The sequence below is a fragment of the Chaetura pelagica genome, unplaced genomic scaffold (assembly GCF_000747805.2).
Source record: "Chaetura pelagica isolate M959 unplaced genomic scaffold, ChaPel_1.0 scaffold20, whole genome shotgun sequence".
Taxonomy (NCBI): domain Eukaryota; kingdom Metazoa; phylum Chordata; class Aves; order Apodiformes; family Apodidae; genus Chaetura; species Chaetura pelagica.
This window is the reverse complement of record NW_009951958.1, coordinates 1212354-1234987: the sequence shown is the minus strand read 5'-3', so window position 1 is coordinate 1234987 and position 22634 is coordinate 1212354. Positions and strand designations below refer to the sequence as shown.

The following is a 22634-nucleotide window of genomic DNA, read 5'->3' as shown; positions in this document are numbered from 1 at the left end:
GGGCTGGGGGAGAGAGAGACCCCCGGGGCTGGGCCCAGAGGGAGGAAAACCCCTCGAGTTCTGTGGAGGGAAACGGGGAGCGAGGCCGGGACCGCGGGGCGTGTGCGGGGCCGGAGCTGCCCCTGCCCGGGCTGGGGGGCTGGGCCCGAGGGCAGCGCTGCCCCTGCCCCGGCCCTGCTGGCCCTGGGCAGCAGCACCTCGGCTGATGTGCTTCTGCCATCCCCTTGATGCTGAAATCAGCTACTTCGGAGAAGCGTAGCGCGTACTGGTTAATTTTTTTTTGATCAGTGGTTGCACTGCGACTGTATTTTTAAGTAGTTTCAGGTAACGAGCGCTTAAGTAAAAGCAGTTAATTGAGAATTCTACCTTTTAAATAGCTGCAGAAGATGCAGAAAGAAAAAGCAGACATGCAGAACGAGCTGACTGACTGTGAAGAGCAAATAGAAGCAATGACATCTCATTTGAAAAACGTCAGACAAGAGATAAGCTTCTATCAGGTAAATCACTACCTGTGGCAGATCCAGTTTGTCAGACAGACTTGGAACCTGAGCATCTTTCTGTGGCTGCTATCCCTGTGTATTCTTTCAGCATCATTTGCCAGGCCATTATTTCAGGACTTCCATAGGAAACAACAGTTATCTCAGTGATACTATTTGATGTTCATTGGAAAGACCTTTAAAATTAAAGGGTTGGACGTAGAAGAAAGCCAAGAAGAGAAATTTTAGAAATCTTCATGAATTGGGACTTTTGAAGAAAAAGTTGGTCAAGGAAAATAAAACATCAGTGTAGGTGAAAAACAAATGTACAGTCTTTGTAATGGTCAAGAGTTAGTTGTAGAGTGCTAATAAAGAGTTAATTCTTGGATGTGAAAAATGATCTGAGATGGTTAAGGTGTAAGTCTTTGCTTGCAGTCCACGTTAACTGGCCAAAATGGGTGGTTTACATTTCCAAAGAGTCCCAAGGCAATGCTGCACATCTTTCAGGTAAAATATCCTAGGTGAAAAAGCCTGAAGAAATTTCCCTGCAGCTGAACAACTTATTAGTTCTTTGGGTGCTATAGTTGAGTTTTGAGGTGTGTATATATATGTTGTAACACATATATTTGAGATACTAAAATCAAAACAATAACGTTGTTCTGAAAGTTCTTACATTTACATTACAAAATCCTCTCATCTCTGACTTGGGGTTTGGCTGTATGTAAAAATAAGGGGGTTTTGTTGGTGTATACCTCGTTTATTGTATAATGCTGAACTGTATTATTCTCTAGTCTCTTTATAAAGCCAAAGAGAATGAAATTGAAACTGAACAACACTTAAAAGCCCTTGCTGAGAGAGAACATGGACGTCTCAAAAGTGAGATTAAACGACTGGAAGATGAAATTGTTTCCTTAAGAGAAAGGAAAACCAGTCAAGAAGTAAGGTTTAAAGTTTTTTAAGAGAACACCCATATTCGAGTTAGATTTTATGACTTGTCTTCACTTGCATGTACAGCAATAATAATAAAAGACTAGTTAATGATATTGAATAATATAGCTAATTATACTGAATCTCACAAACTGTAATAAATGACCTGAAGGTGCTTTTCCCTGTGTAGGTAAATTGAGTGACACTGAGAATCTCCTTGCATAGGCTGGTCAAGACTTAGCACATAATAACTAGATATTGAAAGGCTGCCATTCTTAATGCCCTTAAGGCCAGATACACCCACACATCCAGATCACCATCTTGTTAATCCTCACAGGTATTTTCTTTATGGTTTAAAAATTAAACTGTTGGTGAAAAATCTTCTCCTTCACATAAAAGAAACTTGGTGCATGATTTCATGGTAAAAAATTTGCTTTGCATTAAAGAAAGTAATGTCTAATGTGGGTGTTTTTCTGCTTAATGGAACTGTCTCTTTCTCTTACTGCAAATAATTTAAATTCTGTTAATTTTTTTTTTACTATTATTTGCTATCTTCCTTCTCTTAAATCTGTTCAGAATCTCCAGTCTCTCAGAATGAGTAGCATGATGAAGAGATCCTTGCGATTCAGCTGGATCCATTTGTGTCAGGAAGTCTCTTCAGTCATGTGGGGCCATTTGTAAATTGATATGCAGGAGAAGGACCTAAGAACAGAATCTTAGTGTTTGGGGGAGAAACTTTACCCTAAGATGCCTCACATCAGTTGATAATGTAGAATAAATATGCCACCTATAGGTATATCTTGCCAGAAGCTGACTTTTCTGCTGCACATTATTTGCATTTTAAGTATGTGATAAATTAATGTCTTGTTTCTTCCTTAAGACCAGGATGGGTATTGGCAGTCCTCAAATATAATACACAATTAACAAAAGAAAAACTAGCAATTCTGTTGAGAAGAAGATGTTTGTAAACTTATTACAGTAGCTTGACCTGGTTGTTTCAATTACCATTCAAATAAAATATTAGACATTTAATATTAACCCTTTAATTTATCTCTGATTTTATTAGAATACTGTAAAAGAATCCACTAAGAAGTTGGAAAACTTAAAAGAACAGATGAACTGTGATGAGCAAGTTCTGGAGAGCTGGATAAAGGAAATGAATTCTAAAGACAACGATACTATGGCAATCCAGAAGTATACACGACAAGATGAAGGGAAACTAAGAGTAAGCAGACATTGCAGCAGGTTTCAGAAACAAATCAGAGAACGATTTTAGCATTTGAAGACTTTGTTATCAAATCAAGTAAGATGGAGAAATATGTTGTACAACAGCACTTCTAACCTGGTTTCTGCTGAGCACAACAGAGCAATTCCATAGGAGGTTCATTTTAAAGGTCAGAGATGACAGGTTATACAAAAGGTGAAAAGCAAAATTGAAGCCATGGATTTGTTCATCTGGGTAAAATCGAAGTTGGAGCTTTTCTGAGAAAGTGCTCAAATGGATAATTAAGTCTAGAAAACAGTGCCACTGAATTAAGGAGTTTGTTCAAAAACTCCTGCCAAAGGTGAACAAAGAATGTATATTGTCCCACTAGAACTGAATTTGTTCGTATTACTGAGAACAAAGTATGGCTATTTCAGTAAAGCTGCCTAGAATAATGACATGGTATAAACAGACACTCCAGTCACAAGTTTAGCCTCTATAAGGGTTAGTTTTCTAGTATAATAACTTAGAGATAAGTATCCCTATTAATATTTGTTTGAGCTTTTAAATACAGGGAGGAGAAGATTGATTTTTTACTCATTAACTACTTGGCCCAAAAACTGTAGCTTACACAGCCACTCATCCTGACATCATTCATGTCAGCAAGTCACACAGCATAGTAGGAATAGTAAAGTAAAAAGCTGGTGCTGAAGACACCACATACACATTTATACATGGTGGAGGGTTACGCCGGCCTAGCTCCAGTCTGGTCCCAAGGGATGACAAGAGCTAATGGCCTCTTGTATAACCACAAATTTGGGAAGCTAGAATCTCAGGGGTTTTGTTCTCCAAAACACAGTAAAATAGATGCCTCCGTATTTTCACCCCTAATTACAGCAGAGCTATAAGAATTTATAAGACATTACAGATTTATTTTCAAATGAAGTCTATTTTTGCATCCTATCATTTTAGGCATTAACCCTTCAAATAGAGAAGTTGACCACGCAAGCAAACCAGAAGCGCAGAGCTCTTGATAGGGAGCTCACAGAAACCATAACAGCTCAGGTTTGTGCTTAAGCTTCTTGAAGAGATCTTCTTCTCTATGAAATGTTTAAAACCAGAAATCATGGGGATGCTGTCTGTTAAACAGATGGAGCTTGACAGGACAGCTGAAGATCTTCGCCGAGCTCATCAGGAAAGGCAAGAAGTCATCAAGCAGTGGGAGAACACAATACAGCAGATGCAAAAAAGAGATCAACAGATTGATCATTGTGCTTTGGTAAAACTGCTATAACTGATCCATAGTTCAGCCTCCTTTTCCATCTATAATATTGATAGGAATTTTGGCCATTGTATGTAGAATGATTGGGTCTTTTCTATGTTCAGGGTTCTTTTTCTGTTTACCTCTGTATTTTATTAAGGTGTTTCAAAGTTCAGATACTACTGAAATACTGATTTTTAAAGCAGTATCTCAGTATAAGTAATGGTGCTCTGCTTGATACTACACAAGGTTTAATTCCCAGTCTCAAGGTAAAATGCAAAGCAGACCAGTTTCAGTATTTTCTGTGATCTAAGAAGCAACAAGGTAGAGTGTTATTTCTTAAGAGTGTAAGGACAGTTAACTGCAGAGAGGGAATTCTGTGTCTGGGATGCAACAGAAAAAAAAGAAAATAGAGCATTTATTATTGAAGGAATTAGCATTGCTACTTCTGTGAACAAATGCATGACTGACGTTTATGTCAGAATTATGATAAATAATCAAGGTTAAAATTGGTCCTTAAGTACATTCTTGAGAGAAGCAACAGTCCTCTTCTAATCCCAGAAATATCCTGTTGGGTGTCATGAGTTAGTATTAATTTCTAAAAGAGAGAAACTTTGGTTTTGTCAGCTTTGTTATGTTGCCCATATGGGTATTAGGTCTATGTATTTTGCAAGGATACAATTCAAAACAATTGCAGTATTTGGTGTTGTGATGTATTAGTATAAGTTAAGAATAAGATAAGAATGATGTGGTAACAGAGCTATCTCTCATGCCAACAGGAGCAATCTTAACAGCAATCTATTCTCTGGTTCTACCCTTTATTAATCTAACCCATTTTAACTAATGCAAGCAAATCTAAAATGTTTTCATCCTGATAGCTCATAGCAGAGATAAAACAGGAGATCAGGAATAAAGAAACTGTGCTGAAAGAGAAGACTTCCTTTTTGGTAAATGAAACTCTTAATAATCTGGAATATGAAAAGAAAATTTCTTCGGCTGAGCGGGAAGCTGCCCAGCTCCGAAACGAGTATCAGAAACAGGATTCTTACAGAGTTCAGCTGCAGGATGAGGTAAGGATGACCAAATAGTTCAGAAAATCAGACTGAAAATAACTTTTAACCCTAACACTTGACTAGATGGAGGAAATACAGAAATAGCATTTGGGTTTCTCTGGTTTTATGCTGGATTCTTAATAATTCAACACAATTTCTGCTCTTCTTGGTCTACTGATAATTATTTGGATCTGAACCCTCAACTTAATACTTTCATCAATGGTGGTGAAGAGACTTGTATTCTCTGTTGTGTTGGTATAAAATGGCTTAATTTTCTCTTAAATGATGAAATACTATTACATGTTTTAGAAGGAGGCATGTCTTGCCATTAGCATATGTAGACTGCAGTACTGTATAAGATGAGCTAAATGTCCTCCAGATTCCAAATAATTCCTATCCTGTGCTCTCTGAAGTGAGTGTTGATGGTCTTGTATTATTGGTTAAAATTATTGAAAAAACTCCAAACATTTTCACAGGGCTTTCTAATCAAAGGGCAGTAGGATAGGGCTGCCCTGGGAACAGGCCATCCTTGAAGCTGTCAGTGTGTACTATGTTATTTATATTTAATTTGCACTTAAAGCTGAGTATGTTTTCTCTCAAGAAAATGGTAACACTGGCCTAGTCAGCAAGTTGGGTGATTTTTAAAAAACCTGCATCTGCTGTTGCCTTAAGTTTGAATAGCTTTTCTGTAACGGGGTTTATAAACTTATACCCTAATTAAACTCTAGGTAGCTCAAACAAGGAGTAGGCTAGTAGATTACCCTATAATTCAGGCAAATTTGAGTTCACAGAATTGGCAGGTTTTAATCTCCAAGGTGTGAGATTATTGCTTGGTGTTTTTCACAATTAATACTACCTAAGGTTACAATGAGAACAGTCTCCCATTATTAGGTGTTAGAACACCTGTGCCATGCAAGTGAGAAACAAGGAACTGACTGTTCAACTGACAACTTGTGACCTCCCAGTTGCTCATTCGAGTACAGAGAGACCTGCTATAGATCCTTTATAAGGTTTCTTCATCTGTGAAAGTGAAGACAATCACATTATTTAGTGATACTGTGAAAACTAACAAATTACTGATTGTCAGGTATTCCTATCCTGTTTTATGAGCGTATGATGGCATGCCTTTTTTACCAAATTAAACATCTGTGTATTTTTGTCATAGAGTTCCCTTACCTTAATCAAACTAATTTTATGTACGCAACAAAGTTTGAGTTAGCAATACTTAGCAGATATGGAGAATTCCATGTTCACAAAGAACCTTACCAAAGTCAGCTGTGTGCTATAAAACCTTGGTTCCACTTGCACAGATGCTCTTGGAGAAGAGCTGCAGCCCACAGCACCTTCATCATTCAGTCTGGATTTTAAATTATGAAATATTTTTTCCCCAGTTTTCAGATTATGTAAATTAGATTTACACCTCAGAATTTGCAACACTTCTCATTTGGAAAGCACTGAATATTTTTCAATAGGTCCCTTCTAATTTTAAATATCTTAACATACCACAGTAAATAAGAACTTGATTGCTCCATTTTGTGATTTATTAGCTGGATGCTTTGAAATCCACCGTGGACAGAACTACTTCTGAACTAGAGGCTTCGAGAACACAAGTAACGAACCTGAAGAAAGAAATTCAGAAAAAACAAACCAGGTAAGAAGCAGACCTTTAAAAATATCATTTGTAAGGATTAGTAATGTAATCAAATCCTTAAGCTAGTAAAGAATCTTAAATAATTATGATTAAAGCCTCTAACTCTCTGGTTACTTCATGTCCTGAACCTGAGCACAGTTTCTGGCTCAGGGCAATTTAGGAAATGTTCTTGTTAATTCCTGATCTTAAAAGGCACAAAAAAATCAGTTAGGGTCTTGTTTATCATAGGGTAAAGGTTTGCCTGCTTTATTAGGCAGCTGCTCAGTAAGGCATGCTGCTTGGTTTTGCAGTGTTGTGTATGCAACATACATTTAACTTGTTACATTTTGTAATTCTGTTTAGATTAAGCTTTCTTAAAGAAACAAATGCAAGTCTTGCCACTAAACTGAAGCTTGTGACTGAGGAGACACTCAGTGCAGAAGACAAAGCTTTGAGGATGGAAGAAATAGTAATGGAAAGACAAAAAATTGTCAAGGTAAAATGTTTTTCATGGCTTCTGCAAATGAGGATTCATTTTAATTTGCAAGCTTTGTCTAGAAGAAACATTTATGGCTTGAAATGGAATGTCAGTATTAATATGACATGGAGCTGTTTCATCAACACTGAACAAAGGTACAAGTGCATATGTCAGTATCTGTGTTGGGAAAACGGTGGATGAAAATAAGTGGTCCTAGTAATTGAGAAGATGGTGTCCCTACATATTAACATAGGAAGCTGGAACTGTCATTGTACAGATGGGACATAAACCCAGGATTCTGACTGGATCTGTGCTCTGAGCAGGGCCTTTACCTCTGGCATCCACTAAAAGCTACTGACAACTTTTTGGCTAGATGGAAGTAACCGTTATTTACTGGAACGTTGCACAGTCACGTTTTGCTTCTGTTCCGTAACAACAGTGAAAAATTTGAAAGTCTTGCATGTTGCTTAGGTATTTTGGAGCTTATGTCTCCAAACATTCTATGCTATGAGCATGCTAAATGAGCAGGGAAATAGCGTGCTGAACGGCCTGAGGTTGGGAAGGTGTTTGGTGATTTGGGTGGGGGTGTGGAAGGAGGGAAGGAAAGAATAGTTTGTCCTCCTTGTTAGGGTTATAAAAAGAAAATTATCTCAATTTTGTTTGTTTTCTGTACATTTCAGGTTACTTGAAATGTTCAGCATTACTGTAACAGACCATACTTACGCCTTATTTCCTGCACCAATTTGGGTGCTCATGGTAGCTCACCCCTGAGAATAAGGAAGTGATTTTAAAAAGTGCCATTGATTTTTCAAACAAAATTATTCCAATTTACATAAACACACATATGAACATACATGTGCATACACACAGAGTTACAAGTTTTAATAAGCCATTGAAAAGCTTTGTATTCTGTTTCTCCAAATATTTACATATGCTAGAAGCAATAAGGAGGAGGTTGGGTTTTTTTAAAAGGATGACAGGAATTTAGTTTTCTGAAAGGCCGAAAAGAGTTCTGTTCCCACAGTGGGGAAAAAAACCCCCACAATGTCATGTGATAGTAGGGTAGGATCCAAGTTTAAAAAGAAATGAAATTACATTCTCTTTAAGTCAAAGAAAAAAAGAGAAAAAAATGCACATTCTCTTCCATTTAAAGACTTTTCTTGCCAATAATTTTGATTCTGTGTTCATATGAATGGATATAGTATTGACACTTTTTCATCCTATCTATGATTAATGAGGGCAATAATTCCTCAGAAATTACTTATGTTATTGATTACTAATTAGTTCTCACTACTTAGTGATTAATTTGTCACTAGGAAAAAGAAAAAGAACTACACCAGTTAAAAGAAGTACTTTCCAAGAAGACTCAAGACTTCAAGGAGCAGAAAGAGAAGGAGAAGTGTGTTACAGCAGAAATTGAGGGACAGCGAAGAGCAATGAAAAATCTTAAGAGTAAACTGCAGAGACTTGATGTAGATGCAGTAAAACAACAAGAATTAATATATAACCAGGTAAAAGATTAAAGTACCTTTATACTATGATTGTTTACTGGGTCTAATGAGAGTAAATTGCCTGAGCTCTGTCATTTTTGTCAGCATGTTACCATTTTGGAAATGCCATGCAGAATTTGAAGTCTGCATTTATTTCTGTCTCTAGATGCATGGATGAAATTGAAATAACTGAAACTTGCAAGAGTGACATGTCCATTATGCACTTGTGTATGTCATTATTTTTTTGATCTCCTGCTTTACCACCAATTTCTCAAATCACTTCTTCACTTTGATCCCCCCTGAATCACAGACACCTCAGGGTAATTGTTTAAAGCAATAGAAGAGGTACATGTCAAAATCCTGTTACTTACTAATTGGATTTTGTGCATATTTCCTATGCATCACTTTGAAAATTTGTTCTTTTACATCAGCACCCACTGGTAACAGCAAGATGGCAACTCCTCTGTCAGCCTCCCTGCAGCAGGCTGTGCTGAGTATGCTTTGTTATTCCTCTAGATGATTACTCCTGAACCATCACTGCACGTCAGGTATCTAAGAATATTTTGCTAATGAGGTCTATAAGCCATCAATTATTATAAAGCAATAGCTTAATTGGGTGCAAACATTCAGCTCCAAGTTAATATCCAGTGTTTTGGCTTTATAGAAAGGCTATAATTTATTATCTCAAACTATTAATTGTCTTTAAAATTACTTTAACAGGATGTTTATATTCAGCAAGTGCAGAGACGGCTGTCACGGTTAGAAGGGGAGGTTAATTCTGATGAAAAAAAAATTTTGGAAGCAAAAATTGCTGAACTTAAGAAAGCCTTACAAGAGAAGAAAAATACTTGTGATCTTTTAAAAGCGCAGCACAGGAAACTTCAGGTAACTTCCTTAGAACATCAGGTTGACTGTGTAACATCTAGAAGCCTCAGCAGATTAAGTAGATTGGGCTTTAGTAATTAATACATTTGGTATCAGATTATAAGATTTCTGAACTTTGCATTAGCCCATGTGGAAAATATCATACATTCCCTGTACCTTCCACAAAAACGGGTCATTAATGCACAATTGAGACACCTTAGCATGAAGACAAGCAGTGGGATGTTGGAAAGGCAAACTTAGCTTTCATTTCAAGATGTGACTGACTGCTTGCAATGTCTGAATTCATCTTTAGGACCATGTAGAAATAGAATGTTATTCTGTGATGCTACTCTATACCAAGTAACATGACTCAACTGAAAGTACAGTATTTGAGTTAGTTGACCCCATCCTGATGTAGAATTCAGAAATACTGTTTTTCTGTGAGAATTTTGCATATATATGCTTGTTCTCCAGTCTTCAACTATGTAGTGACTGTAAGTAATTCTATAAAAGAAAATGCACTGACCTTTCCTGTAGATCTGCACCAGTCAGTTATTCTGCAGCCAATTTATCATTTGCATTTCTTTTCAGAAGAAATGTATTCATTAATGAGCCACATTTTAGCACATTTAGAAACCTCTTTTCAAAAAGAAACTATGCAAAGACAAATGTCAGTTTTTTTAATAAAACATAACAACAACATTCTCAAAATTATAGTTAAGAAAAAAATTGATCAATTGAGTGAAGGGAAGAAACTGCTTATAGCAGAGGCCTTTAACTGGAGATCCATGCAATAACAAGGCTTCATGTTGGGCAACTGATGCCCACACTTTGGTTTTGAAGAGATGCAAAATTTGAGCCTTGGGTGTAATCAAACACTGAAACACAACTCCAGGAATTTATTCATACTCTGGAGTGTTACCAAAGATAGACGGTTTTATGAAGACAAAGTACTAGTATCAAAGTCATGGTCAGACACAGCAGGAGATTTTTCTATTTAGACCAAAAAACATGATTGTATTGGAACCTCCTGACTGGCTGAAAGATCCATATTGTATAAAGAACAATCACTACACTCCAAATAAAACAATGACATTAATATTGCAACAACACTGTGTGAGGACTCCTGCAGTGCTCTAGGCACTGTTTGCAGAGCAGCAGATGGACACAAGAATATGGTTCCTGGTTCCAGGACTTCAAAAGATCTAATTTAAAATTAACTGGTAGCTTTTGTTGCATCCTACATTTGCTGAAATAAATATGACTTGTTTGGAAACAGAGTGATGTCAATTTAATCAAGAGAGAAATGGCTAAGACAGGAGAAGAAACGGATGGGTTAACAACCAAGATAAAGGAACTAGAGCTTTTCAATGACAGATCAGATAAGGAGTTAAAAAAAGCTAAAGCCACTAAGCAGGTACAGTATTTTTTTGAAATTTTGCTAATACAGCAAATACAGTTTGTTTGAAAACATATAAACTCATGACTTGACATGAAGTCTGTTGTCTGCCTTCCACAGTGCTACATCATTATATTCGTAAGAACCCTCTTTGTAGCTTTCTTGACTTTCACCTTCCTTCCCAAACTTTTCATTGCTATTTTTCATCACTATTACCTTACTAGACAAAATGTTGTTTCTCCTCTGTATACAGCATAAAGTTTGTTTGGGCTATCAGTTTAATCACACATTACTTGCACCACAGTATTTACCTGGTCCGTGTTTGGTTTTTTTTCTGAGAACAGTTGCCTTTACAATATAAAGTATATTTACTGTTCAAGGATGTCTTTACCTAGCTGTGCATTTTTGTGCCAAATCTGTGATGCCAGCTATCAAACGTGGCTCAGTTTTGTTATTAAATTGAGAGATTTTTTTCCAGCAGATGGCTTGGGTCTATCTATATTCAAATTTAAGGAATTAAAAATAAAATGGAAGTCCTCTTATTTTGATAAACAAAAACAGTTTCAAACCTTCTAATTACTTCTTTTCTGCAAGAAGCTTTTGCTTTCCCAAAGGAAGCATTAAGCCTCAATAAAAACTCTCCCTAACCTGGGACTTTTCTTTGGGGATGAAATTCAGGGGAACAAAAGAAAGAAGCTGGTGGCATAAAAGAACTTGGAGAAAAAATAGTGCAGAGTTTGGGATCCATAAGATTTTCTTATTTTTATTTTTTTTTAATGATTCAAAGTATGTGTGGGCTCATAAAGTTCACCAGTTGCTCCTTTTCATAAGCTTTGGTCTATCTGAATTTGATCATAGATCAAGATGACTTGTAGACCTACAGAATCTAGAACATATTCCAAGACAGTTAGAATGGTTCAAATGAGATATTAACTGCTTCAGAAAGTTCATTGAAAGGTCTGATTAACTTCTTTGAAACCTCCAAATTAAAAAAAAAAAGATTGTAGCTGGAAAAGTCTAACAACCCATAACTCAGTCTGAATTAGAAAGTCTGATGAATGTGTAAAACCTTTCAGGAAACAACCTCTCCCTGTCTCACTCACCGTGTAAACTGTTAGCAAATGAGAAGGTGAGAACATTTTAAAATGCAGAGCAAAATTATTCTCACAGTTGAATATACATTAAGTATAAAATAATGGAGGCTCTATAAAATAATTAACTTTTATTCTTTTGAAAAAAATTCTTATTTTGAGACCTTTTTGGTGTTTATTAGGATATGATGGTTGAAGAGAATCTCTTAAAACTAGAATTGAACCGTCTTCAAGATATTCTGCGTGATAAGGCAGAGAAAGTTCAAACAGTGGAAAAACAAAAGTTGGAGTTAAATAAAGCAATAGCACAAAGAACTGAGGAAATTAGGATTCATAAGGCAATGCTGGATTCCCAGATAAGACTTGAGGAGCGGGAAGTGCAACACATACGGTAACTGATACAAAGTAAACTTGTAACTTGTATTGAATACATTTTATATGGGGACTTAGTGAAAAAGAGAAGTGTTTTACCCAGTTTCTCCAGTTAGAGAAACTGAAGATGAAAGAACTCTTGCCCAAACTTACATACCGAGACAGCTGAGGCTAGCAAGGGATCCTTTCTGCAAAATGCAGCCTACGGCTTTAACCACTTGGTGGACAAAAGATGACTGTTTCTTCTGATAGAGATGAACTCACAGAGAGGAAACCCCAGTTGCAGACATCATCTTAAAGTAAATGCCATGCATTTTTCAAAATAATTAGGAAATGTGAAATCATATGACTGGAGGTATGACTAAATTTTTTAAACAGAAAAGTTAGAGGGTTTACTCCCAACTGTTTGATAAACTTGTAATTTCTTTGACTAATTCACAAAGTCTGTTTTGGTTTTTTTTTGGTTTGGGGTGGTTTGGTTTGTTTGGGGTTTTTCCCCCCTTTTTAACAAATGAGCTCTCTGTTGTGTTTAACAACATTAAATCTTCTGAATTACGTATGTTCCCTGTGACAAAGCAACCACATATGAAATTACTTTTCCCTTCTGTAACAATCAGTGCAAAGTATCTGAGACAGTTTTAGCCCTGAAATCCCTGTATCCATCTCCAGCCAAAAATCAACACTTCAGCAGCTGAACTGCTGATGTCTAGCAGGCTTTTTATTCACTCCTCTGCTAACCACACCCCACACAAGAGGAAATTAAGAGTGATTTAGTGTGACTGGAGCTTAACTGCTCACTGAGGGTGCAGACTGTGTGGCTTTTTTCCTTTGATAATTACATACCTAATTGATACTTCCATGTAATTTGATTTGGGGTTGTTGCCTACTGTTGCTGATGCTCGTCTAGTAATGGCAATATTAAGATAGTATCAGCAGGGGGCAGCTTAGCATTTAAATCCTACAGCTGCACAAACCTTTAAAAATGTTTGGGGAGGACTGTGACACAGCCTCTCAGGACACAGGGATCTGGAGTATGAATATAGATTTGACTAGGTATAGAACTGCAAAACAAGTGTAACTAACCAGAAAAATGGATGATTTGGACTGGAAGAACACTAAAAGGAACAAAAAATAGTAGCAGCACAACTGCTTTCCTGCCTACTTCCCGGTATGTGTGCATACTGTTAAAATAACACCAGTAATTTCATTTGCTATAGCAAGAACTGCCCACAAGACACTACCAAACATTTTCTCAGCCTGTTTATTTTTTCCTCCAATAAACCAGTACTAAACTTCAAGATCGCCTGAGTAAAATTGATAGACTGAAATGCAGGTACAAAGTTCTTACTGCTGGCTTGATGCCACCTGACGAAGAGGAAGAACCTCCTATCTACTATCTAAGGAAGGTATTTTATTAACATAATTCATTATAATTCAAGTATTTATGCTACAGATTTCCCTGGGCTCTATTCAAGTATCTAAGACAACCTCTTTGCCTACTGTTTACTTTCAGCCCATTGTTTTACGTTAGCTGACAATGTTAGTTACTTAAATGATACAGCAATTTCACATGAATCTCCATGGTCAGTTCGAGTGTCAGTGGAGCTTTAGTTTTGAGTAGTTTGAAAATTTTCACTTCAGTGCTCATTAATGTACAAATACACAAGAAGTCACACGGTAATCTGCTGTAAATTCAACACTTCATCCCAGTCTCACATGATCTTATTTTTAAGTATTATTTAACTTATTTTTAAGTTATTTTTCCATATTTATTTAATCAGATGACATTTACACCTTGAAGAATGTCAACTTTCTCCTTTTTGCCTACTTTTTTTTTAAGAAATCCAAACCTGCAAAAAACCAACACTCTTTATCCATAATGCAATACCCTGACTCTGGAATAAATATCTCTTCTTTTTCATCTCCACAAATTCTCCAATTTCCTGTTCAAGCAAAATGTTTTTAGCTGCCATTTTGGATCTGAAGTCCATCTTTTTCTCATTAACTGTTAAATTTCTTAACAAGGGTATTTCTGTTTATTGTGAGATCCAGCACAGCAGAAGACCCTCAGTAAATCCCTGTAGTCACTGTGGGTGTATTCCCTTTCCAACTATGGACACTTCTCACCATACCAGATTTTCTGAGGGCTATAGTAAAAACCCCTCTCTTCACCAGCTGTCTGTGTTCCTTAAATCTCATTGACCAAATAAATGAAGACTTTCAAGTGAGTACTTCTGAGACAAACTGGCTACTGCTAATCAGGTCTTTGTGAGCACAGATGGAGTAGCAGATACCTAGAATGAAATGCACTGGAATTAAATACTTCCAAAACCTTCCAATACTGTAAGTAACTACACCTTCCAGTTACCTAGTAACTCAAATCTCAGTTCAAGCCTGACAACACAGATATAAGCACCATATTTACCTAGGATTTTAACTCCTAAATTATGCAGGGTTTTTTTTCTGGATAATTTTCCTAATATTATCAGTCACCTAAAATATGACTTTTATTTTCAGGCTGCACAGGAAAAGGAAATACTTCAATGTAAACGTCTTGATTTAGATGCAAAGATCTGCAAAGCTAAAAAAGAAATTGTAGCTCTGGAAAACACTTTGTGTATTATTAATAACTGCAACAGCAATTACCGAAACTCTTTCAAGGCAGTCGCTGAGACAAGTATGTAAAACAGAAATTGCTATTTGCCCTGTGAATTATGGGGGATGGTGTAACCCAGGAATATAGTGGGGAACTTCCATGGTACAAAAGAAGTAATCTCCAAGACAGACTAAACTGATAGTAGCAAAAGGGAATGTAATTCACATGCTACTATCAATAGTTCAGCAGAGTAAGCACAAAAGAAAGTGCAGTAAGGCATAATTAATTAATCTTTACATGTTTACATCTGATACATGTTAATATCTCTAGTTTTGTGAACAGTCATTAAGTAGGTGTGCGGAAGGGGCAAAAGCATTAAGATGATTACTGGGGGAAAAAAGTGGTGCCCAGGAGAAAGGAGTGCTACTGAAGCACTGAGCTCTAGTGGGTACAAGTTTGCATAGTACAAAAACCCCTGCTTTCTCTATAGTGCTGCATCACACACAGCTACTAATTTGAATTACAGAAGCAGAACAAGCTGTGCCACTGCTGCCCTGCTTGTGGTACACTGAGCCAGCTGGGGCATAAAACTGTGCCTGGAGCAACTACCCAGGCAGCTTAGATTCATGTGTTGCAGTGATGAAGACCAACCCCTAGGCTACATCATCATTATCATTGTCTGTCAGATCCAAGGGGTTGGGCCAAATCAGTAACCTGTCATCTGGGAAAATTACGAGGAAGAATAAAAGTTAAATGGCAATATTTTAGTGTAGTGTCAGCGGATTTTAAAATACGGGCTACCTAACTACAAGGTTTAGATACTGGAGATGCCTCAGAATTCTGGAAAATACAGTAATACTCAGTGATGCAACTTATTTTGAAGTGAAAATTGAGTTGTATGCACTGCTTGTCCAGCATTAATGCTGCCTCATTGTTTGGGATCACAGGTGAGGAGTATAAGGAAATACTAAAACTAGAGGAGGAGAAAAGGGCTGCTGCTGAAGAACACAGAAACAAGCAAAGACGGATCAGGGAACTTCAGGAAGATATTCAGGTAGGCAGAAGTTCCAGTCAAAAAGGAAAGGCTGCAGCATGTAGCTAAACCCTAGTGAAAGAGGAGGAAATTATTTCTGTAGCCACATGGTTCAAAATTCCAGATGCTCTTTTCTGGCATCTAGGAAAACACACTGTGCAGCATACCCCACAGTACTGTATCATCCTGCCCAGTGCTGCAAAGATTAAAAGCCACACATCTTGTGTCCTAAGGGATCTAGGCTCCAGTTTTTTTCTAGGAGAACACATTATGTTTTATTAGCCTTAATTGTGCTTCAGTTTAAATGGTATTACTTTAACTAAAGAAAGCCAAGTAAATCCCTTGTAGATGCTAGTCATGGGCACATCTGAAAATACACACCTATAACTTCAATAACATTACCTTCCAAGTAATTTTTTAAAGACTCTTAAATCACCTAGTGGTCTCTTTATCCAGGTTTTTATCTACTAAATAGTCTGACAGGTAAAAAGTTCTGAATTGTGTTATCATTAGTACTAATTGCTCAAGCTACATTTATAAACAAGTAGTAGTGATAACAGACCCTCTCACAAAGTAATATGAAAAGTGAAAGGATATCAGAACTTCTCTATAAACTAAAACTATTGTTCAAATGAATTTGCAGAGCATGGAAAGAAATGTTGATCAAGTACTGAAGCAGAAGGCCCTCCTCCAAGAGCAAAACAAGGAAAAACAAGCTCTTATTTTGCAGCTGAACAAAGACATTGAAGAACAGAAACTAAAACTAGAAAGAGCTATAAAACAGGTTTGTATATTCATTAATGACAACGTAACTGTAAAGACAGTAGCATGGTTGAAACCAACCAATGTCAATTTAGCAGATTTCTGGCGAAGTGTTGTATTTTCATCATGGTAATGTTTTAAAAATAATTTGTGTTAAAAGTGTTCCAGACTATCCAGAGAAATTCGGTCTCTGAAGAAAACTAAAACAGAAACTCAGGAAGAAAGAGACATTGATCTTCGTGACTTGAAAAGCTTCAAAAAAACCATCGACAAATTGTTAGCTGAGGTTCTAGAAGCAAATCCTGATTTAATGACACCCTTTCAAATGTACTTTAAACAGGTGAGCTTCCAGTTAAGTGCCACCAAAATCCTGGTGCTTTCAACATCTCTTCAACTACAAAGGATTAGAAACTCTCCTGATATACGCAGTCCTATTATACAACACTTTAGTCAACTTTTTTTCCTTCCAAATTTTCTAGGCCAATTTAGAGCTTCCCACAGTTGCTTCTGCTGGTAGTAGTCGAAGTTCTCGAGCACCATCCACACATGGCTCAGGAGCTTCTACCCCGTAAGTGCTAGCACTGTTGTTTTGTTTGTTGGTTGGTTTTAAAGTTAAAACCACCAAAATTAGTTCTTAAATGACAGAATTCCTCACTCCTGAAGGTGTTCTCAATCTCATCTCTACTTCCTGAACACTCTATCAAAACATTCTCCTTATATTGTCCCACTAAGTTTGCTTCAGCATCCATCACAGTTTAAACAAAAACAGTAATTACATAATTGTATTGACTTTTGCTAACTGTGCTCTAATGAAGTGGTTTCACACTGTAAAAGCACAAGTTTGAACTCCAGCCACATTTTGCAGTTGGCATTTTGAGCTCCCTTTCCTATAAAATAAGGCAGGCAGACGTGTATTACTGATACTTTTTTCCCCCTGGTTCAACATATCTTCAACTAATCATGGATGTAACGTGTTGAATCAGTCCTGCTCTAGCAACATTCCCACAGGTTACTTAAATGATTAGTGTTAATGTCTACCAAGATCTTTGTAGGGAATCTTCCCTGGAGTAAACACTGCTTCTGGGTGGCTTTACTGTAAGCCACCATTAGAAGCTCTGATTGAGATATAAGAATTTCTGTATGCTGATGAGTAAATTTTTGTCTTTCAGATCCTGCAGAAGCACAAGGTCAGGCTCTAGTCAGACTTCACTCAAAGTCATAAATCTGAGCTTGCCTACCAGCCCTGAAGCGGCTGCTGTTGACTCAGAGCCACCCAGCAAAGCAAGCACCTCTGCTCTTTATGAATGCAAAAAATAGCCCTAAGGAATCTTTTGAAGGCCAAGCTAAAGGCTTCACTCTAGTTAGGACTTCTTAATTTGTTAATCTGTTATTTCTTTAACAAGGTCTTAGCATTAACTTAGTCTTAGCATTAATTTATATCAGAAATTTATATTTTGACTTTCTTCTACAGTATGCAAGAAATTATCTAGAAGTATTAAGCATATGCTTTATAGAATAAGATGAAGTAACCTTTACCTTACTTCATCATTTTGCTGTTGAAAAACTAAAGATAGGCAAAACCCCTCAAAAGTTATTAATTCACTTATCTTATAATGAAAAAGAGTTATGTTAAAGGCATTAATTTTTGTAAACTGGCATCTTCACTGCTGTCAAAATAGACTGTATTGCAATAACCTAGGAAAGAAAGCATATGCTTCATTTCAAGATCAGCCTTGACTATCATACCATCACTTCAGATCGTATATTAATTGAACAATGACAGTGTATGATGAAAGTCAGTGAAACTACTTTTTCTGTTCAAAACTACAAAGGACTTCTTTTACAACTGGCCTCTATCTATGGAATTGTTTGGAAAACTTGCAGCTGAAGTACAACTGGCATTCTCTAGTCTGCCAGATAGTAGCTCCTTAGCATCTTCTGCCAACCATCTTTGGAGATCTCACTGTAAACAGAGCACAACTTCTTCCACAGCATTGCAACTGTTGCCTTCAGGCTAGCTGTAAAGCAAATAGCTAAAAGCAAAAAAAACCAAAGGCTTGCAGTTGAACTTACCTACAAAATAAACACTGTGTTAAAACTTCTTCAGTTTGGTTTGGCTTTTTTTACATTACTTAGAGAACATGCTGGATGCATTTAAAGAATGGAATACACTTGCCTTCACAGACACTGGAGGGTTCCATCCACCCATGCAGTACACAGCACCAGTGCACCAGTATGAAACATCCCAGCAACATTAACCAAAATATCAAGGAAAGATGAAGAATTACGAAAAACTCAGAAAATGTAATGATCAAATCAGCTATGTACATTGACGGCACATGACTTTTATTCACTGATCACCCTTCTGTAGCTGGAAGCTAAGTTTGATACAAAACTATCAACAGTCAGAAGTACCCTAGGGGACAAGAAAACCAAACCAAAACACGCCTGTTGTTACAGTGCCTATTTTGTGTGAGTTACAGCTAACTACAGCCCAGGGGTATCAGACGATTTCAACCCATCAGCCAGAGAATATTGTACAGGAACATCCCAGATTAAGAACACAGGAGACTTAAATTTTAAATAACTGGTATTTTATGTGAGGTATCCTTGCATCTCTTTCCACAATACAATCTCAAAGTATTCTGAGACATTCTGTAAGACAGAACAAATTTTGCCTTTTCTCTGACCCCTCACATGCGGCTCCTCAACAGATACTTGAATGAAAGTTGATTTAACTACACTCACCAAAATACTATATTTTTAGGTACTTCACTGTTTCTTTTGCTTACTACCTTTTTCCCTCTCAAACTCAGCTATTTGATTGAATATGTTAACTAAGTTTTGGGGCAGGTTTCTTTTAATGCCACTTTCTGGTTGTGCTGTGTCATTACAAGACACTTCTTCATCTGGTTCCTTTGTTTTAGGTGTCTCCTCATAACTACTTCTCTTACTCTTATACTCACTTTCATTTTTGTGCTGATTTAACATGTGCCTACCACAGTCATAACTTTTCTCACCTTCACGTACGCAGGTACTAGAATATGATCTGTGCTTTCCCACTGACTTGCCAGAATAGTCAGACCCTGCTGGAGACACAGAATACCTGTCTTGACCCAAGCCATATTTTTTAAATGGCTCTCTTCTCCACTCTACATCCCTTTCTGATGTCCTAAAATAATGTGTCCTGGGTTTATCATCTGATTTATGATAAGAACCTGAAGATCCTCTCCAACTGGAGAAAAATCTATCTGTCTTACCATATTTTTCAGTTTTGCTACTACTTGGCAGAGTTCTAGAGCTACTGTAAGAATCTCTTGAATCTTCAGACCTACCTCCAAAAGTGTCTTCATCATCACCTGAAGTCCTTGAAAAAGAATAGTGTCTGTCTTTCTCTTTTACCTCTTTTTTGGGACACACTAAGCTGTCCTGCCTTTCCAGCAGTTTTTCCACTTCAAAATTTTGGTTAAGAAAGGAAGCAGAGGTATCAGCCGGAGGCAAATACCACTCCTCTTTCTTTATCTGATCTTTATAATGAGAAGAAGCTCTAGATGAGCATTTTTTGGAGCTGTGGGCAGACGCAGATCTCTTCCGATGCTTTTTCCTATGTTTCTTGTGAGCTGAGGAAGAGGAGGAGGAAGAATTTGAGACATCTGATGAAGAATCACTTGATGATGATGATGATGAAGAGGAGGAAGTTGACACTTTCCTTTTCTTCTTCAACCTAAAAAATTTAATTAATCTGTGAGATAATCTTCAGTATCAGGCAAAAATTCCATGTAGAAAGAATCTGTATTCCCCAGAGTTTGGGTGAAATTGGATTGTAAGGCATGAATGGAAACTGAGCCTCACCTGGCAAGACAATTCCAAATGTCTTTTCTTTATCAAAGAAATAAGATTAAATGCCCTGAACAGTTTGCTATAAAAGGCATCTTTCCCAGATTAATATGGCATTACACTTTGCAAATACTTCATGTTGTGAAGTATAGTGGAAACAACTTCTCTTCCACATATATCTCCATTAAAGGTTTTATGCACTGAAGGACTCTATACACAAAAATATCTGGAGAAAAAGCAGCTTACCTAGCTTACTGTTGGACAACCTGTCTGGAAATGAACTGCCCATAGTCTTATCTGTACTTTTTACCACACAATTAGTATGCTGAATATAACAAAGTTACCTTTTTTCTTCTTTTAAGAGCTTACGCAATTTTTCTGCACTTGTTTCTACTTTCTTTTCTTTCTGTCTCGCTTCTTTGGCAGCTTGTTTCTCCCTCATTTCCAAAGATTTCTTTTTTGAACCCAAGCATCATAAAAAAAGTTACATTAGAAGTGTTAACACGGGTATTTTTCCCCAAGCCCCCAACCCCATTCAAATGTATAATTACACCAGGGATGTTTTACCAGGATTCCCAGATCAAGAATTAATATTTTTCAGGAGTTTGGCATTAGCCATTGTGATAATCAGGTTTACATTAAGGACCATATTGCAGTTTTTATTCCATTTAAAAAATATATTCAACCAGCCATTGCAGTGGTACCCGTGATCCAGCACACCAGGAAGCATGGAGCCCAAAAGGGATAGACAGAATATGCAAGAAAAACACAATATTGCCAACACAGAGAAAAGAAGAAGGGTGGGGGAAAAAAAAGAGAAAGGTTAGAGGGAAAGTATCATTATTGTAGTTCACAAGTAAAACATGGCAGAACCCATTTAAAAATGTATCCAAGTTGGCCATGTTTCAATACAAACCGTTTTGTAACAATTTCACAGACCAGTTTGAGGCATAGTTTACGTAAGAAATCATGTTCCAAGGGTTTGTTGGTGATGAGCAGCACCAGGTGTCAGATACAGCAACAACGGTCCAATTCAGAAGAAAATGCATTGGAGAAAAACACATAATCAGTATTACAGGAAAAAAGACCTCAGGGCTGTTTCAGCCATTCTAGCACAACAGTGATAGTATCAGACTTAGGTATGAAAATAAAGGTAAATGCAAGAATATCTCATCAAATGAATAATCCTTAAACTAATTAAGTCTATTAGAGATCATAGTTCTGCCTTCTATAGCCATAAAGAGTAGGTCTAATTCACACTGAGAGGGAGTTAAAGAGTCTATTGTTTTCAAAACTTAACAACAGACACAACAAAGGAAACCCTCAGTAGCAGCTAACACCTTGCAAATCATCAAACAGTAACTGGTACCCTGGGTTTCATCTGCTGCAGCAATGACCTGTTATATCAAGAAAATGCAAAAGGAGAGTAAAATTGGTCTCCTTCTTGCTGACAATATTCTTCATAATTTTAGCTGAGACTGACACCTCTTTTTAATGCAGCCAACAATGGTTTAGCTATGATGTAGTTCAGTTTTATTAAAAAGATTGTCATATCTCCTCTTCCCCCTTTTTTCAACATAGCCTGTCAGCATTATGGCTCCACCAACTGAAGAACTGACTAGGGCCATCATCTACCCAGTCTATGTAACTCCTTACATGCAGAAGCATAGAACAAAACAAGCCTGCTCCTCAGTGCTGTTTTACTCTTTGATCCTCTCTGGAAGACAACACAAGTAAAGGAGGTAAACAAAAGAAAAAAGACAACAATTCAGATTAACAGAGAGCCCCACCAGGGCTCACCTGGGAAACACGCTGCATGCAAGAAAAGAGGGAGGAAAAACAGACAGCAGAGGAGAAAGCTGAAAACTGCCTGTCCACCCACCCTTCCACCTCCTGTCACTTCCCTTTGAAGCATCTCTTAATTTCCCCTCTTGTGACATTCCTGTGAGTTAGTTTTGACTGCTGTTACTGTATCTTTTCATAACCACTCCAAATAACAAGGATCTGGCTGATCCAATGGTATGGAATGTTTGGCTTGTGCAAGTGTCTCACGTTTTGCACGTTTGTATTCACAGAATGTTTTAACATTAGTAATCATGCTTGTGTGGTGGAATATTCTTATTCTTGCTTTAGCTGACAGGGTTAACAGTTATTTGCTCTTT

At 37.2% G+C, this 22634-nt stretch overlaps 2 protein-coding genes across 2 annotated transcripts in view; one reads left to right on the top strand and one right to left on the bottom strand.

Annotated features, from left to right (window-relative positions):
- The window catches only part of CCDC39 (coiled-coil domain containing 39), a 24676-nt gene extending 6724 nt beyond the window's left edge, over positions 1–17952 (top strand). The window contains exons 2-20 of the mRNA XM_010000034.1: positions 378–497; positions 1268–1414; positions 2470–2628; positions 3580–3672; positions 3758–3886; positions 4747–4938; positions 6468–6571; positions 6914–7046; positions 8345–8539; positions 9239–9403; positions 10662–10799; positions 12055–12263; positions 13530–13650; positions 14762–14921; positions 15788–15894; positions 16517–16657; positions 16796–16975; positions 17115–17203; positions 17805–17952. Coding sequence (XP_009998336.1) covers positions 378–497; positions 1268–1414; positions 2470–2628; positions 3580–3672; positions 3758–3886; positions 4747–4938; positions 6468–6571; positions 6914–7046; positions 8345–8539; positions 9239–9403; positions 10662–10799; positions 12055–12263; positions 13530–13650; positions 14762–14921; positions 15788–15894; positions 16517–16657; positions 16796–16975; positions 17115–17203; positions 17805–17952 — 2730 coding nt within the window. The remainder of the gene's footprint in view (positions 1–377; positions 498–1267; positions 1415–2469; positions 2629–3579; positions 3673–3757; positions 3887–4746; positions 4939–6467; positions 6572–6913; positions 7047–8344; positions 8540–9238; positions 9404–10661; positions 10800–12054; positions 12264–13529; positions 13651–14761; positions 14922–15787; positions 15895–16516; positions 16658–16795; positions 16976–17114; positions 17204–17804) is intronic.
- Positions 17953–19398: 1446 nt separating this feature from the next.
- TTC14 (tetratricopeptide repeat domain 14) overlaps positions 19399–22634 on the bottom strand; it is a 12415-nt gene continuing 9179 nt past the window's right edge. Inside the window, 2 exon segments of the mRNA XM_010000023.1 lie at positions 19399–20359; positions 20817–20926. Coding sequence (XP_009998325.1) covers positions 19399–20359; positions 20817–20926 — 1071 coding nt within the window.